General features: G+C 43.3%; 1 protein-coding gene across 4 annotated transcripts in view; it reads right to left on the bottom strand.

The window, feature by feature from the left end:
* Positions 1 to 17781, bottom strand: part of sox5 (SRY-box transcription factor 5) — a 68468-nt gene that overhangs the window by 19921 nt on the left and 30766 nt on the right. For 2 of the 4 annotated variants that reach the window (XM_079455348.1, XM_079455346.1), the window contains exons 4-8: positions 14600 to 14686; positions 11504 to 11676; positions 10736 to 10804; positions 3178 to 3304; positions 581 to 666 (exon numbers count right to left, since the gene is read on the bottom strand). In XM_079455348.1, coding sequence (XP_079311474.1) covers positions 581 to 666; positions 3178 to 3304; positions 10736 to 10804; positions 11504 to 11676; positions 14600 to 14686 — 542 coding nt within the window. The remainder of the gene's footprint in view (positions 1 to 580; positions 667 to 3177; positions 3305 to 10735; positions 10805 to 11503; positions 11677 to 14599; positions 14687 to 17781) is intronic. The other 2 variants (XM_079455347.1, XM_079455349.1) reach the window with 2 other exon arrangements.

The raw sequence follows: 17781 nt of genomic DNA on the forward strand, positions 1-17781 counted from the left end.
CGACCAGGGGCTCACGCTAACAGCTCCCGCATATTGAGTCAGAGTAAGTTAGTACACGGCACTCAAACACAAAAACATGGTAGCAGATGTGCGCCTTTTTTTCCTCATCAGGGAGATTTATTGCACAGGCAGAGATGAGGAAGAGTGGAAAGAGGACCACATGTTTACTGCTGGGTATATTCTCGACCAGCACAGTGAGGCTGAAATAGGGTTCGGCTCCATTCATCCAGCCCATAATATCTTTTTGTGTTTGCTCTCAGTTCAGTGTCCCTCTGTCCCCCTTAAAAATCAGTTTCTATGGTACCCTTCTCTCCACAGCGAACAATATCTGCACCCTGGAGCCAGCAGTACTGCATTCTCTTTTTGGGCTCCGGCCCCTCACAAAGGGCCCATTTCTATGGCAACTTGCAGTTGGCATGAGGAAAAGAGTTTGAGGAGAACAGTGGGCATTGTTGTTATCGGGACCGCAAAACAAAAAAAAAAGAGTGGGAAAAACGATTTTGTACAAGAGGTTGGGGAAATACACACAAAGAAACAAAGAAATGTGCCCGAACACAAAAACACACAAGCTGGACGTTACCTGCAGCTGAAGAGGGCCGAGTCCAGGCGTTGCCGCGGCAGCAGCTGCCATAGTCGTAGGGATCAGCTGTAGGGGGTAGGGGTCACCTGAGGAAAAAGAGCATTATGGGTATTGTCAGCAAGCTAATCAAAAACATCACTTTTTCTCACATTTCAACAAAGACTAAAGCCGTATTTGTTTCCCCATCCCCCTTTCCTCCCTTCGACGATGGAGCGACTCAGCTTTCTCTTCTGTCGGTAAAGACCGCCATTGTGTCGTCCACCCCTCGGCTTTAATGAAAGGCTGATTGTGTGACTGTGGCTCTAATACCCCGAGCACAATAGCGGTTGAAGGCTGAGGCATGATAAGGAGAGGACGGTAATTAACGAGGTAACATCAGCGGCCCCGTCTCCTCGGGCCCCGCTCAAGAGCCTTGGCGTTGGAGAGATGAATCAGAACACGAGGAGTGAATAGGCAGAGTTATTAGCGTCCACCTGCAGATATGGGCTTTGTAATTACATGACAAGGAGGTAAAGGTCAGTCCGGTTCAGGTAGACGAAGCAGGAGGGGGGGTTACGGTTATCAGCATCACGCCGTGACATGAGTGACTGCGAGTGTGCCCTCAAATCTGCTCTACTGTTTTATGAGGTCAGAGCGACATGAACAATGGAATGATGCTGGTCGCAGAGCGGAGGAGAGGTCGGATACGAGCGCTCTGAGGAAGAACAGAGAGGAGAGGACGTGTCTGTTTAGCGTCCAGATAGACATTCTTTAAAATCAGATAACGACACCATAATTCTGTTATTCTGAAATTCTAAAAAATCCCGCCCATGTAGGGAGACATGAGTGGCTGTGTATTACTCCCTCTACTAAATGCCTCCATCTGGTCAAGGGATAGTTCACCTAAAAATTTAAATAATTTCAGAATTTTTTCATCCTTATTTCATTCGAAACCTTTTTATGAAACAAAAATATATATTTTGAAAAATGTCCATAAAATGGAAGTCAATGAGTGCCAATGCTGTTTGGTAACCAACATTCTTTAAAATATATTTCTTGTGTTCAGCAGAAGAAAGAAAGTCAGGTTTGGAATGGCATGAATAAAACAGATTATTTAATTTTATTTATGATAAAAATTATACTTAGGAAAAGTTATTTAGTCCTCTGGTCCTTTATATCATGTCAGATTATGTAAATTCAGACATGACATGATGTTATTATGCTTTACAAGTCTGTCTGAAATCTTGTTGTTCCTTCATTAAAGCTGCCTGTTTATTCACTGACTGACTGGGCAGTCAAGCAGTAAGGCACTTTCGGACACATCCATAGACTCCGGAGTATCTGTCTGTAAAGGAAGTCGGAACCTTGTCTCAGTAAGCAATAAACCAGACGCTCCTATCAGCCTGTCCAAAACATTTTTCCCATACTCTGCCTCCCTCCCATTTTCAAAAAACAGTCAGCTGCTGGGTTAGAAATTGCTCTGGATCCGGTTCAAGGATGTATTCTGGGGACAGTGTGTTTTGTCCTTTTTTTCTTGGTTTTCTGTTGGTCCCTAAACAAACACAAGTATTCCAGCAATTTTATGTCTCTCCTGGGTACAGCTGTAACAAAAGAGCAAAACTAAAGAAAGCAAACATGTTGCTGTTGGCGGGAACGTGGCATCTTCAGCCTGACTGGAAGAGCTTCGTGTCCTGGCTCCGGGGAGCAATGGGTGGGAACCAGCATCCCCTCAGCTTAGGCTCTGCGACCAGAGGGATTTCACTTCGCCGTTTTTTGCTCTGGCTTTGAGGGTTCAAAACGCCGGTTTCGTCCCCTGTGAGCAAGAACTGTAATGGTAACTAAATGACATGCGTAATTGAAATTTTGGGCAGGGTTTGATGGTGCTGCTGGCTGTAATTGAAATAAAGGGTGTACGTTTGGGTGGGGAGGGATGCGGGTGGTTGGGCGTGAGGAGAACAAGGGAGGGGGACTTGTTTGGGAAACTGTGAAGCGCGGTGGGCGGAGCTGGATTGAGGACCGTTCATCTCACGAGGGACTTGTACGTTTTTGAGTATGCGTGCGTGAGTGTGTAGTCTACGCGCATGTGTGCGTATACGCTTACAGTTGGAGAGGAGTTGGAGGCGTGTGCGAGGCGTATTGGATGCCTGTTCTGGCAGCCACCCGTGTTAATATGAAGAAACCTGGGGCAGGTCACTCTACCCCCCTGTGAGAGCGCGAACGTTCTGCTGCTGCGCTGCTGGCACTCGCCGCCTCGTTTCTCGCGGTAAACAACACATTGCTTCACAGTTGGACTGCTACGGCCAAAAACACAAACCCCAGAGGAAGTTTTCTTTTTTCCTGTTCCTACTTTTGAACAAGAAATGCAGAGAGACAAAGGCGAGCGAGTTTGTCTGGTCTGAGAGTCTGTCGTGTGCGGATGATGATAGGCATCGGTGGCGTTGGCTGATCTTAATAACACACCAGACAGAAGGGAGACGCTGCCCAACGTTGGGTTGAAGACTTCGCTTTTAGCAATCTGGTTTAAAATCTCAAGTGTGAACAATGAACTGGACCGAAATCTTTCATTTTATAACCCAGTTCAATGCAGCTATATAGAGAAATGCTGCAGTAATACTCACTGCAGCCTGGTTTGTAGTTGAACCCCGGAGGAAGTAGAAATCCTTGTTGGGCCGCAGCGGCCGCCAGAGTTCTCTGATCGTGAGGAAACACTGGTATCATCAGTGGAGGCAACTGACCCTGGACCTGCTGGAGAAAGATAAATTCAGATGTAGGTTGAAATGATAAAACTAGCCATAACAGATCCAATATAAATAATATTATTTGACAAGTCGCGTGGGCTCTAATGTAGTCTTCAACGGTTACAGTCATCAAGTGAGACTATCTCTATTACTATTACATTTACCTCAAAGCCTGCGATAAATCTATATAAGCTGGTGAATCAGGACTGATTTCAGGTGGACTATATTTCATGTAGTGAGTCAATTGTCTAGTCCACACGCCAGCAAGTTTAACATCTGGGAAGTACAAACACACGTAAATGCATAGTGATTGTCCAGGACCTGTCCCCTGAGGATGAGTAAAGAATGGGGGTGTTTCGGGACAGTTGCTCCCCTTGATTATTGTCACGGATTTTGTCACGTAAAGGATCTTCCTCATACTCTGGCAACAGCTGGCCTCCGTTTCAGCAGAGAGCGCCATGCTCGGCACCATGCCACGCCACTTCACAAGGTTTAAAAAAGTGAGGAAAGAAAAATCCCAAGCCAGAGACTTTGGCAACGGGAGCGTCTTGAGACACACAGACCCATAGAAGAGGACAGATGGTTCTACTGACAAGGAAATCTCAAAGCCTCCAGTATAAATGCAACTACTCTTAGAGGAAGTGGAAATGTATAAGAGAAAAGGAAATCGAAAGGAAAAAGGAAAAGTGAGCTAAGGTGTTTTATCACAGCAGTTACAGGTTCATCTGAACAAAGGCAACAAATTCACTTTGTCCCCCTTTTCTCTCCATCTTTGATTCCCAACAGCATGTCTGAGGGTTTCTGTATTCTCACCACTAAGCAATCATTCCTTCATTCTGGTTAACCGCAAGCGGCAGGCTTCCAGTTCGCAGATCATAAGGAAGTCCCGTTTTATAGTTGTATTTCGACATGGACCCCCACGGGTTGGTGCAGATCTGACAACCATTCCTAATTGGACATATGCTCTTCTGGTTCTCCTCGCCGCGAGCTAAGGCTCCGCGGTCACAGCGGCGTTCGTAAATGCACACTAGCCAGCGCACACTAGCCAACGTGTGCGTCTGTGTTCTTCAGTGGTTTCGGGTGAGGAGTATTTTCGTGGTAATTTACAAGCACACGCTCTTTTCTTAAACGCACAGACGTGTAAGCAAGCGTGTGTGGGTGCATACGGAATTAAAGGCTCGTGGATCTCCTCAAAGCCCTCGAACCGTCATGCTGTTCTCTATTCAATCAAAGTAGCAAATAGCATTACCCACACAGAGTAGGTGAAACAGATATTGACGTTTTCAGGCCAGATAATGCAGTTTGATGCAGGGTGACGTATGTCAAAAATAAAGGTGAACAATAGGCAACAACTTTACACATGTTATCGAATGAAATTTTGATTGAATGCCTTGAATTGGTTGGTTTGGGTTAAGGCCAGCAAAGATTTTTTGTCATTCTGATTAAACTGGATGAACAAATGAGGCTTGCTGGTTGTGCTAGTTAAGTAGCCTAAATAACCATTTGGCTTTTTGGGGGTTTTCTTACGTCTTTGTCATTTGTAACTTGCACTGTTGAGGGAACAGGTTTTTGAATTTGAAAACGTTATAATACTTCTGGGGGTCAGATCAGACATCTATTGACCCAACAAGCGGGTGCCGCACTTTCTTGCATCCAAAGAAACTCAAGCAGCTGTTTTTCCATACATAAAACCTGACGCAACTACAAATATCACTTTCAAAATAACTTTCTTCTCAGTGTTAACACATCAAATAATTTCAAAGTGAAAAAACTGGTTGAAAGATAAATTAAGATCACAGCTAACTTCATAACTTTCACAGCTGATGAAAAAAGAGAGTGAGAGAACCAAAGAAACAAACTGAAAGGGAAAAAGTGGAAAGTTGGCACCAGACTGAGTCAGAGCCCCTCGCCAGGCGGCACAGCTTGAACCTAAAGCTTTTTGAACATAATGAAGATGTGCAGATAATTAACATATGCAGTGTGAACAGGTTTGCTGGCACTGAGGAGAGAGAAACTCTAAGGTAGAGCTATTATTAGGGAGTAATTTGCTCTAAGAAGTAAATGAGTGAAACAATAGCTGCCAGCATTGACAATATGGCACACATCTGAGAACCTGTGCAAGAACGTTGCTTAAGAACGAATCCTACCGCTAAAATCTGTTTCCAGCCATATGCTCCAGCAATTAAAGGCGGGCCTCGGTGACCTCGCACTGAAGAGGGGACACGCAGCCATATAACTAATAATTAATTTGCGCCTGGAAAGCGGCGCGGCACACACGTACTGTACTCGCAGACTGGCACTTAATATGAGCCCCGCGGACGTGGGCATAGGCCATTAACTTTTACAGAGTGACGGAAACGACTGCCAGTCTGGTGCAGGTGTCAGTGTGACAGTAAAGTCCCTGATGAATACGATCACAATTATGGACACGCAAAAATGCAGACGGTGCACTTTCTGGTACTTCCTGTCGGTCGCTGTGTATGAAGCTGATTATGCAACTGGCTAAACATTGATGGAAAAAAGAGGAAGCTGTCAATGTTCTTATCACTCTCACGTTCATGTGAACATGTTTACCGCTAAACAAAACAGCCTAAATCCTACTAAACTGGTTTGGTGGTCTTGGGTTATTCGGGAAGATCTGGCCGACAAGCTAAACCGGCAAACTAGCTTAGGATATAAGAGGTGGGGAGGAGTTTGCAATCCAGAGACATGACTTTACCTCTCTCACCCTTGATGCTTGATCTTTTCTCACCGCCAGACAAATGTGCCATTTCCAAACCCCACCAAAACAACAACCCTGCTCTCTCCAATCTCAGACGCTCGTCCATTTTCTCACTCATGCCCTTCTTTTTTTCTTCCAAGTATGCCTCTCATTTTTTCCCGGCGAACGGTCATTTTCCGTGAGCCAAGGGCACCTTTGGCTGATTAGCGGCTAATGAAATTGAGTGGCGAGCCTGTGTCTGCACAGCCAGCCTTTTATTAGGCCCCCATTAGGTGTGAGTGCAGGAGGTGCGTCAGCCGCCCGCTGTAGGTGGGCATAACGCAGCGCCCATCTGCTCCTCTGCCTGTGTGTCCTTCCTCAAATAGCTCCCATTAGCTGCCAACCACCGGGCTGAGAGAAGCCTTCCCCACATACTCAAAACGCATGCGTACACGGGCACACGCCAGGCTGTTATATGTTGCTCAGGGTCAGTCGCTTAGGTAACGCACAGTTGTTCGGCGGTCGGAGAAGAGGTTGAAAAGGTATAGCACTTTGCATCAGCTTATTATACATTTCTGCTTCTTTGACACTATGGATTATTCTTCTGTTTGTACCGACTTTCCTCTATGGATCTCTTTGCCTCCCACAATGCCTTGTTGATCCTGGGGCTAAATTTCTTTTGTTACAAATAGGAGTTAGAATATTACAAATGTCCATCGGGCTGTCTTTTCCTTTCCAGGGATATGCAACATGCTGTTTATCCACACTAGGGCGGCAAGATATTCAATAAAATTACAATAATTTTGGTGAATAATGTATTTGACGATAATTCTTAAAATTGGTAAATCAATTGCAATTATATAAAATTAAATTATATTAAAACCAAGATGTTTTAAATCAAGAACGTATTCAAATATATCACTCTCTTTGTCTTGCCAGTCTTTTATGTTATGTTATACATAACTCTTGCAATATGCATACTGCGATATACATTTGCAATATTTAGTTTTATATTTATATATTATTTTTTACAATTGAAATTATTATATTTTAATTATCATTCAATATATTTTTTTAATTATACATATATTATACATAACATGTATATATCTTGCAGTGCTTATGCACAGTATCTACAAACATTTTAATTGTTTCATGCTTATCTGAAGTCTTGCCACTGCACCCACTGGCCCAACCAATGATGTCAGGTTGGGGCAGGATCTGTTTGGCCGACCACTGACAGATGGGAGGAGTGTGTGTGAAACCCGGTCTCTAACTTAAGAGTTAAGAACTCTTCAATGCCCCCTGAGATATTTATGGTAACATAATGCAAGTCATCATATCAATACGTAACACGTAACAAGACCCCCCTCAAATCCCCCCATCATCTGCAGTTCTGCACAAAGCCCAGTTCACACAACCTGTGCGGCCACTTCATGCAGCAAAAACACCAATTACATTCATTTAGGTGTAATGAGACAAATTAAACAATTACACAGCCAATTGGGTTAGCTGCTCCTGTGCACAAGACCCGGTCTAACACCGATAAGCTAACGCTCCTGTTGACGGTTATTTGTTTCCCTCATCTCAATCCATGGGAAAATGGATTTACGGTGTTGAGGAAGCACCGACGCTCGGCAAATGAGTCTGATTGAGTTAAGGAGTATTCATGCTGTGTTTGACATCTATAAGCTAGTGCCGTGGAAGCTCTTTATTAAGTTAGCTTGCAAAAATGTAGGTTGACTCTAATACGTGTTTTATAAGCAGGCAACGGTTTCTGTCGCCACTGTGTCTGAAGACTTAAACAAGTTAGTAAGCAATGCACGGGACAGCAGTGCTCCTCCGGTTAACCGCCGCTAATTCCATTGCGCAGAATTTCAGGGATTCGATGTAAAATTAGCCAGCGAACGGCTCCTCACAGGAGGTCTGGCTACTAGTGTTAACCGCTGTTCTGACAGCATAAGAAGTCTCACCTCGGCCCCTGTATTGTACCAGCACGACTTGCGCGGTGTCCCGCTGAGTCGGAGGTGGTGTGTTGAAAGGAGGCGGCTAATGAGAGAATGGCACTTAGATGTGTTACTGTACAGCGGAGCACAGAAAGAGGTTGTACCAGTGGGCAGCTCCCAGCCATATCGCCCACAGGCCTGTCTCCCCATTACGCCCCTCGCTAAGCGTGGAAATGCATTACACGTATACTGCATTTCATGCGTCGCGCGCTTCTGCATATGTCTGTGTGCCTTGAGCTTCTCGGCAGGTGTGTTCTTTTCATCCGAAGAAGCCTCTCTTCCTGGTTGGATAACCCTGCGGGGCCCCGCAAGGAGTCCCCAGCGAAGACACAGCTTTATTAAGCATAAAAGAGAGTGGATGTGAATTACCCCCCGAGAGCTTGGAGAAGTGGCGCCACACTGCGAGGTATATGTGTGTTAATTGTGTGCGTGCTTTTGTTTTTAGAAGAGAAGTAACTTTGACCCCTTCAGTAGAATAGTTTCGTGAAGAAGTTGTGAGGTGATTTTCTTTAACTGTAATGCGATGTGATATTGTTGAGTGAAACTACTTATTCATTTAGAAATATGAAATTAAATTTTATTTCATACAATAACCAACAATAAAGAATTCACAATAAGACCTTATTTAAAACATGTATTAACAAAGTAAATAGACTCTATTTTAATTTCATGTTGATTCTGGAGCTTATTTTTCCTTCTTCTGATCAGAGACTGACTTTAGACTTCAATAGCTTCTTTAAGCAAACTCTGAAAGTTAAGGAATGCTATATTTGTCTCTGACGCAAGTGTTTTTTCAAAGTATGTTACCGGCCTGTGTGTTAGACACAAGTTTAATGTGCCTTTCCAAGAGGTGATTTGGGGCTAATATATGATTGGCCCGTAACGGGGCTCTCCCCCTCTCGCCTCTCCCCCTCCCTCTCCTCCTCTGTGTTGACTGTGAGAAACTATTGTTCCACTGGGCTGAATGGAGAAGTGCTTGTTTAGGAAAGGTTGCAAAGTCATGGGAAAAAGAAGCTTTGTTTCTGAGAGCGACGAGCGGGGCCGGAGAAACCCAAGCGGACGTGTTTTGGGGACTGACGCACACACAGCTGCTACCAACACACACACGCACATAAACACACGAATACACAGACATGAGCCGATGGCGAATTTGGAATAGACACAGATATGTCTCACATTCACATTCTAAGACCATGTATACGCAAACAAACACAGCTGCAACACACACACACATTCAGAGACTCCGAGAATGGCAAGGGTCCAGTGGACGAGAGAGGTCTGTCTGTCTGTGTGAATAGTCTCAGTGTGATGTGGCTTCCTGGCAGAGTCTCCTCTCAAGCCTAAGTCTCATTTTATCAACCAAATTAGACTCATCTCATCTCCCCTCGTGCACACAAAGCCTTCATTCGCTTCACACCTGCCAACACAAAGCAGGCCAGTGTATCGCCGTTCTATCGATCGGTCAGCTGGGATAAACCAATCAAAACGCATCTTTACATTCCAAAAGCCCCAGTACCCGCCATGGGGATAATACCTACATGATTATTTAAAGGAATCATTCAAGATCATTTAAACCTCGGATTATACTGGCGGTATGACTGAATACATAGCACAGTAGCTCTGATTTAAAAACGAAGGAGCTGATGATTGCCTACTTATAACTACCTTTTGAGTCAGCATCTTGACATGAAACCTCGAAAGTGACTGATCTGGAATACTCTCTACCAAGGTTATAAAAGTTCACAAAAACAAAACTATTCAAACATTTATTTTCATGGAAATCAAATAAAATACCTGCATAAATAAAAAAACGTTTTTTTTAAATATTTATTTGAAATGAATAAAGAATGTATTAAAAAAGAAATAAAAAGAAATGTAGCAACATGAAAATAAACAAATAAAAAAGAACAACAAAAAAACACGACAAACTTGCTTACATTTTAAATTAAATTAACATACAAATGAAAATATAAAAGTTAATTTGAAATCTTTATTTATTTTAGCAAATTCAAAATATGAACAACTTAATTGAAATAAAACTATAATAACTCCGCCCTCTTCATAGACAGCAACTTAAGGCTCTCTAAATCCTATTTAAACTGAATTGAAACTTTTAAAGAATTTTCAAACCAGCAGTTTTATGGCTTTATATTAGTACCTTTTTATAGATTATTCTGTTACCACGAGGGGCACATTGAACACGAGAAATAGTCTGCAAAAATTATTTCTATATTGACACAAAAAAAGTGTCAACTTGCAAACCAAAGATTTCATCTGGGCACTCAATGTTAGTATGCTGTCACAATGCATTCTACAATTACATCCGTTACTTGGATTTTTTTATTTCCTCAAAACAAGGTTTCCTTCGAAACGGTCTTGAAGAGTGCACCTATGACACTTTAAAATGCTCTCTAGACCAGCAGCTCAACTCGCAAAATCTCTCACAGAAGTGGCGTAAATAAATACAGTACATCCTGAATTATTTGTGCAGTACATTTTTGATTGCTCTAGAAAACAACCTTGCGGGTTTGGACGCAGGACATCATGGCTGATCGTTTTAGCGATTGGATGAGGGGGGTTGATTGCTGATTGGTGGACCAAACGTTTGATTGTCATGAAACCCCACCGTCACGGTGACAAGTTACACACATTGTGACATCACAAAAGACATCAAACGGAAACACGTGTTTTTATCTAGTGTGAGTGGACGCACGTATATATAAAGACTCACCTGGATCTGTTGCTGCAGGAGGTTGATTTTGTGTTGTTGCTGCAGAAGTTGCTGCTGTTGTCGTGCAATCTGTGGTCAGAACAAACATGTCAAACCGTGTGTCACATATCAAAACGTAACATTTTTGTAGAGCACATTACTTTTGTGTGTGTGGAGGTAAACAGTGATTTTAAAGGGTGTGTTTCAAACCAGTGCCTCCCAGTCCTAAAGCACTGCGTGTATACTGGAGTATGTTAGTGTATGTATTATTACAGATCAGTTTTCTTTTGTAAAACTGAGCTCCCCAGAAGCTAAAACACACAACAAAGCCGAAACAAACTCTTCTGTATGCAAACACCTCATGTCTCCTGCCTGTGTGCTTGAGGGGACCTGAACGCTCCACACACGTTTCAATGAAACAGGGGGATGGAAAGAACAGTAGGTTTCTTTGTGAATGTGGCTGAAGGAGGACAGCGCCAATATGTTGATACACACCCTTACTTCTCCTCCACACACACAGTGATAACACTTTTCTATAATTTGCACAATTTAATAATTCATCATAGTAAAACTGTCCAAACTAGCTGTAATGCGACATGTTTCCAGTGTTAGGTCATTTATCTGTCCACATTGAAAGAGTCACAACACCGCTGCATTTTATACAAATCAAGCTTGTGTCATTGAAAAATCCATATCAGTCATCTAAAGTGTAGGATGAATGTGTTTTACGTGCATAATTGATACGTGACTCATATATAATAATATTCAAGCTGAATATGTATTGCTGACCTGGTCCTGTTGCTGTTTTGCCAGCTCCATTTGCTGGCGCTGCTTTTCGATCTGCGAAGCGGCCAGTTTCTTCTGTTCCTCATGGGCGGCCAAAAGCTGCTCTCGGAGGCTGCTGAGCTGCGTGATCATTCCCATCAGCTGCCGTTCCTTCTCCGCCAGGCTGTCCGGGGTGCCTGCAGGGGTTAAAGGGCACAGGCCGGAGGTCAAATAGCCGGTAGAGGAAGAAGTCTTGCGGCCAGATGTGCTCTGGCTCAGATGTGCTGTCGCCTTCATTTCGGAGATGTGTTTACCTACCCGTCGCTATACGTTTAGCATGAGTTGACCTTCGACCTCGGTTTAAAGCTAAAAACGCTCTGACATACGAGCCGGTCCGGACGGCAGGAGGGTAAGACTAAATCACTCGACAGGATGTCGTCGCACCAAGGTATTGCCCCAGACTACCACCAATCAAACGGTGTGCGTGCGTGCCGAAACCCCAAAGCGTTCGAATGTCGAAACGAGCACATGTCTGTTAATGAGTTCATGTGTGCGCAATTGTGCGTCCGAGGTCGTATATCTATGCTAAAACACACACACAGGGGCGCACGTCTGTGCCGCCCCACAATCCACCATTGTTCTCGGCCCCTACCTTCAGAGGGGCCACATTCCACAGCAGAGAAAAACAGATGATGAAGAAAGCGAGAGAAAGAAAGGAGTCATAGCAGCTGACCTGACCCTTTGCCCTGGTAGGAAGGTGAGACTAGGCTTCATTTGTAACCCCTTCGCAAACACACACACACACACATTGACTCAACAATGCACAATAAAGGCAACTGTCACAGCCGAGCAGTTGGAAAAATAAACTTGCAGCTTCCCTTAACAGCTCCCAGACTGCGCTTTCACAAGAGGGTGTGCAAACCGAGCCGGCTCGGGACAAGGGAGAGCCTTGTGTGAAAAGTGACGAGTCTTCCAGAGAGAAAGGGGGGATCAAAGGGATCTTTCTTTCCAGAGACCCTCTCGCTCATACTGGGGTAGGTCAGAATGCTTCTAGAGTCGTCTATCTATGAAAAGTCTATTAGAAAGCTCAACTAATGCATTTAGAGATATTCTGAGGTACTGCTGTCGATATCTTAAAGATGATCCATCAAGACCGACGCGTCATTCAGCTAACCCCAAGACTCTAAAATAAGAAGTTTTGGCTATCCCTAGCCGTCTGACATGTACTCTGTAAAACGTGAGGTAAATGAACTCCCGACACAATATACCATCAGTGCCCTGAGACTAAAGTTGACAGAAGGCGTTTACAAACACACGCGCACCAAGAAAACACACCGCGCTCATCAATCACAACCGAAGGCTTTTTACCTCGGCTACTGAAAGTTCAGCGTTGGATCAATAAGTGGTTTCCTCTCTTTCTAAACATCCTAGGGCTGCTTTTACTGCCCTGCCTCATGTCACAAACCACAGTAATTAACCAATTTGTAACAATGTAATACCTGTCAAGCAGCTCTCACTGCTAATTAATGACTAGGCTTAAAAGATAAATCCCTAAAGCAGCACAGTACTGCGTTACATGAGAGAAAAAGAGAGCGAGAGCCAGAGGCTCTTATTTGTTCATTACCACTTTCTTTCAACCTTTACTTCTCTTTCTCTTCTAGTTTGTCTCTTGTGCGACGTAATCGTCCCTCATGTGGTCAACACAGACTTTTCTTTAGTGTACAATAGGTTTAATGTGTATTAATGACTTCTGTAAAATGAATTTAATGTCGATGGGTCAGTACATCATTCTAGCTAAGATACATGATCTGCCAGTCATGACGTGAAACATATTCGCCTACCTAAAGAATGAACACATCAGCCGTAGAGACCAATTTTCATTTTAGCGATTGACCGTGTTCCACGTAAAAAAAATTGTTCTTGATAATGTAGAAAAACATTTGGTGAAAACATCATTCGGATATCTTTAATACTGAAGGTTTCAGTATTTTAAAGGGTTTGTTTCACTATTATAAATAAAAATGTGAATACTGTCTCTTGAAATCTATCACAGAATCTATCATTTACAGAAATAAACACACATTTACCTTTTAGGGATCATTTTAGGGCTATGACTACTTTGATGCTCCTGATCTTATATTTCGATTTTGAGACTTTAGCCTGGATTTTACGGACTCTGTGAGATATTAGCCTTTATAAAACCTTTGAGATGTGACCATATATTTGATATAGCATGATCTTCCAAAGACATTCTGTTTCGCTAACTTGCATGTCCTCTTTTCTACGAAGAAGATGACTCAAGTAGATGACTAAAAACAACTGAAAGTTTCGGATTGGTTAGTTTGCTTTTTGGCCCTTTACAGAGCCGAGAGCTGTCACAGAGACAGGTGCGATGTATCAGGTTCCCTGTTTCATTAAAAGCATATTCAAACTAAAACTGCATTAACTTGCTAACATTTGTGCGTTCAATTCTGATCTTAAAGGGTGAGCGCACACACGGTGAGAGGACAGTGGCGAGGACCCTCTCCAACCGCTAGTCATCGGTAGTCGTAGCGGGGGATGCGCTCTTCCTGAAATGTCATCACAGTGGGGTTACCGCGCCAACGGCTTGATCAATGACGTTCCCGTTTTTGCTCCGGGAGTGTGAACAAGCTTCATTTGATTAAATATTTCTGAGTCGCTTAATGAAGAACATTTACCCCGGCGCCCGAGTTAGCCTCGCGAAGCGTCGCTAGCTAAAGCAAGGCGTACGGAGGCTTGTTAAAGTGCCAGCGGAGTGTGTTCTCGCTACAGCTGAGTGACCTAACAGGATGTATCATTAACCGTGCTAACATGAGTGAAGCTGTTACTTAGCAAGTCATCCTCAGCAGATCATTAACCGGGGCTGGCACAGAGGCTAGCACTAGGACGATTAGCATACCTGACAAAACACTTGAAGGTATCTGGAGTTACATTTGATAAGTAGAATTGTGGCATTAAACTATAATTATAGTTTCACGTTAGTTAAAACTAGAAAAAAGTCAAACTTGATTGCAATAGCGAAGACTCATGAAATGTTGAAACAACGATTAAATACAATCGCAAATTCACTCAGAGGTCACAGGAATTCTCTTGGTGTACCTTTGATCTCTCCAAAGTTGCCAGAACCCATGGCCAATAGCTTATCCTTCCAGTCTTTAGACAACAGCCTCTCAATGCTGGGGGCCTCTGGAGGGGGAGAGAGAGAATGAGAGATGGACAGAGAGAGAGAGAGAGAGAGAGAGAGAGAGAAAGAGAGAGTGAGAGAGAAAGAGAGAGAGAGTGAGAGAGAGAGAATTACCACAGGCAGGCAACATCACAATATAGCTCATTTAAAGTCCATTTGCTGTAATAAAGGCCCGTCTCTCTAATGGCATCAACAGTAGGGCAGTAGGAAGAGAGGATGGAGGGGGACATAGAGAGAGAGACAGATAGAGAGAATGAGAGAGAGAGAAAGCGGCTTCCTCACCTGCTGTTAGCCAATCATTAGCCCTATGCTCCGGCTAACACAAAGAGGCTCTTAATGCACTGGGTACAATGGACACATTATCGAGGCTGTGCGCTTTGTTTTTCTAATACACCCCGCGGACCCTCTAACCCCTCCACCCTGCACGCTAATTACTAACCTGCCAAGGACGGACGTCTCACACAAGAGAGAGAGAGAGAAAGGAAAATTACAACAACTCTCAACATCCCCCTGCACTGTCTGCCTTTCTAACACACACAAATACGCACAAACACGAACCAGCTTCACTATCACAACAATTAACGCTGATATGAAAGAAAAGGAGGACAAAAGGTGTGTTCGCGGTAAATGACTGCGGTCAGTGTTTTAGTGAAGCAGGGTGAGAAGGAAAACGACGCACACACACACACACACACAGTAGAATTGCCGAAGACACGTCAGAGCTATTTTCTTCTTTTTTGATTTCATCTTCTGTACTGTACACCAACTACTGTTTGCTCAACTGTCTAGGCACAACCCTCGTAATGACAAAGTTGTGGGTTTGAAAAACATGAAACACACACTGGTTTAGTGTAGGTCTTAAATGCACGGTGCATTGTGCTTTGTATAAATGCATGCCAAATGTTAATGAGCCTTAATTATGACATCACGCACACAGTGAACATGAAGTCGCACACATCATTGAGCAGTTCACATTAAGCTTAACATTAAGTATCATGCCTTCATTTCTTTCTGACCTGCTCTGTCTTTTCCTTTATCCAAGTGTGAAAATTCCTGTAGTGCAAAGCGAGCATAGCATGCGCAACATAGGTTCTGCGTTCAAATACAGATGCACACACACACACAGAGAAAAAATGTATCTCGTACTGTACGTCGCTATGGATATGTGTCTGCCAAATGAAGTATATTGAAATAGACGCATACATTCAAATACAACAAACACTTATCGGCAGAAGCCAGTAATAACACCAGGTGGCACCATTACCAATTCAGCTGGAGTTAAAAACACCGAGCGGTAACCTGCAACTTTTTGCGACTGATAGACTGTACAGGCCCCACGTGGGCGGCACACGCAGTACACTTTCACACTCACACAACACTTGCCAAACGCTATAAGACTTGCCAAACGTTAACTGACACAGTGCTCAAACTTCCTCAGTGGCACGCTCGAATTTAAAGTTTGTCACCTGCTCGCCTGCTTGTGCACTTCCGCTTATCCTGTGTGCTCCCGGTCTTGCTTCTGAACTGCAATGGGACTAAAGTTGGGCTGTAACAGGCACACACGTACTTTGGTGTATGGACCATTCAGCCAATCACCTTCACTGCTGCTGTTTCCACTGACAGCTGTCTCGCTGTCACCACAACAGGTGTTATTAGTCCCCTGCGCTCTCTCTCTCTCACTCTCTCTCTCTCTATTCCGGCATCTGTGAGTAACAATGACAGAGGCTTTTAAGCCCAAGAGCTCTGACAAGCGAAAGGTTTCAAAAAATGGCCGCTCCATGGCTCCCCCATGCCCGTTCTCTCTCTCGCTGTCTCAGTATGTCACTCTCTCGCTCTCCCACGGTAACAGTTATTATTTTTATTTATTAACACGGTTGCTATCGTCCCCGCTGACAGCTCCTTCATTTTAACTATTAATAAAAATAGAAAGGCCACTTTTGTGTGACAACCCACGGTGGGGATCCACGCCATCGTTTACCGAGAAATAGAAGGAGCGAGAAGCGGATACGTCGATGTATCCGACTTTCGTGACAGCTACCTTGTCTCGATCTCGTTGCTTTCTTACACTCTGATAAGAAAAGAACTTCGTGTTTGAAGGGACGTTTGATAGCGGGAGCCTCTTGTTTCGGTATGTGATGTCGCATTTGCTTTCCTTTAGTAAAGAATAACAGGCATGTTTCCGTGAATTAAAAATGCTTTGAAAAAAATGCACACAGTAATTGATAATACAAACACGCACGTTATAACATTTTCTGTTTGTTGTAAATATGGAAATATTTGGTGTTGTGAATTGTGTTGGCAATTATTTTATAACCTCGGGAGAGAAAAATAACAAATAACATCTCATTTATATCCAATCGTTTCACCTAATAAGCTGTGAGATTGAATGGAGAGCAAATTGAGAGGTGCTGAAATCACCTGCTTTTCATGTTTTTTTCTCGAAGAAAATAATCATAGTTTTATCACGTTTTGGAAAAAATCTCAACAGCGTCTCCCTCTGGTCTCAGAATGGCCAAAAAGCTAACTTTGCAATCAAAAAGCGAAGAGATTTTTGCATGAATTATTTTCTATCCACAATAAAAATAAAGCTCTCAAACTATTTTTATTAATCCTGAAAATTAAGTTATATGGGTAAATCAATGGCAACAAAGATAAAATACTACACAACTTCCAATAACGCTCTGTTTTTAATCTGAATGAACAACATTTAAGCAACAAACTATTTCCATCGGGCAACCAGCAAACCAACTCAAACATCATTTAACAGCAAAACTATTAATTTATCTGCCTGACCTCATATCGAAAAGATAAAAATATTAGCTAAAGATTGAAATCCAATATTTGCTAAGTGATATTGCCTGTAAATATATGTGCATACGTAAGTGAGTGAGTGAAGAGTGAGAGAGGGCAGAAACTTTGGGACTGTTTCCATTTAGTCTACTCTTAATACAGAAGCGCAGCTTGTTTGCATTAGTGTATGGGGTCTTGTTTGTGGCAGCTGGGTGGAAACCTGCTGTAGTGCCCTTGCGAGGAGGGGAGAACATTTTTGGTAGAACCAGCAGAGCCTGAGGGGTACAGCGGAATGAGAACAGTGTGA

This window comes from Barbatula barbatula, assembly GCF_947034865.1.
Source record: "Barbatula barbatula genome assembly, chromosome: 4".
Taxonomy (NCBI): domain Eukaryota; kingdom Metazoa; phylum Chordata; class Actinopteri; order Cypriniformes; family Nemacheilidae; genus Barbatula; species Barbatula barbatula.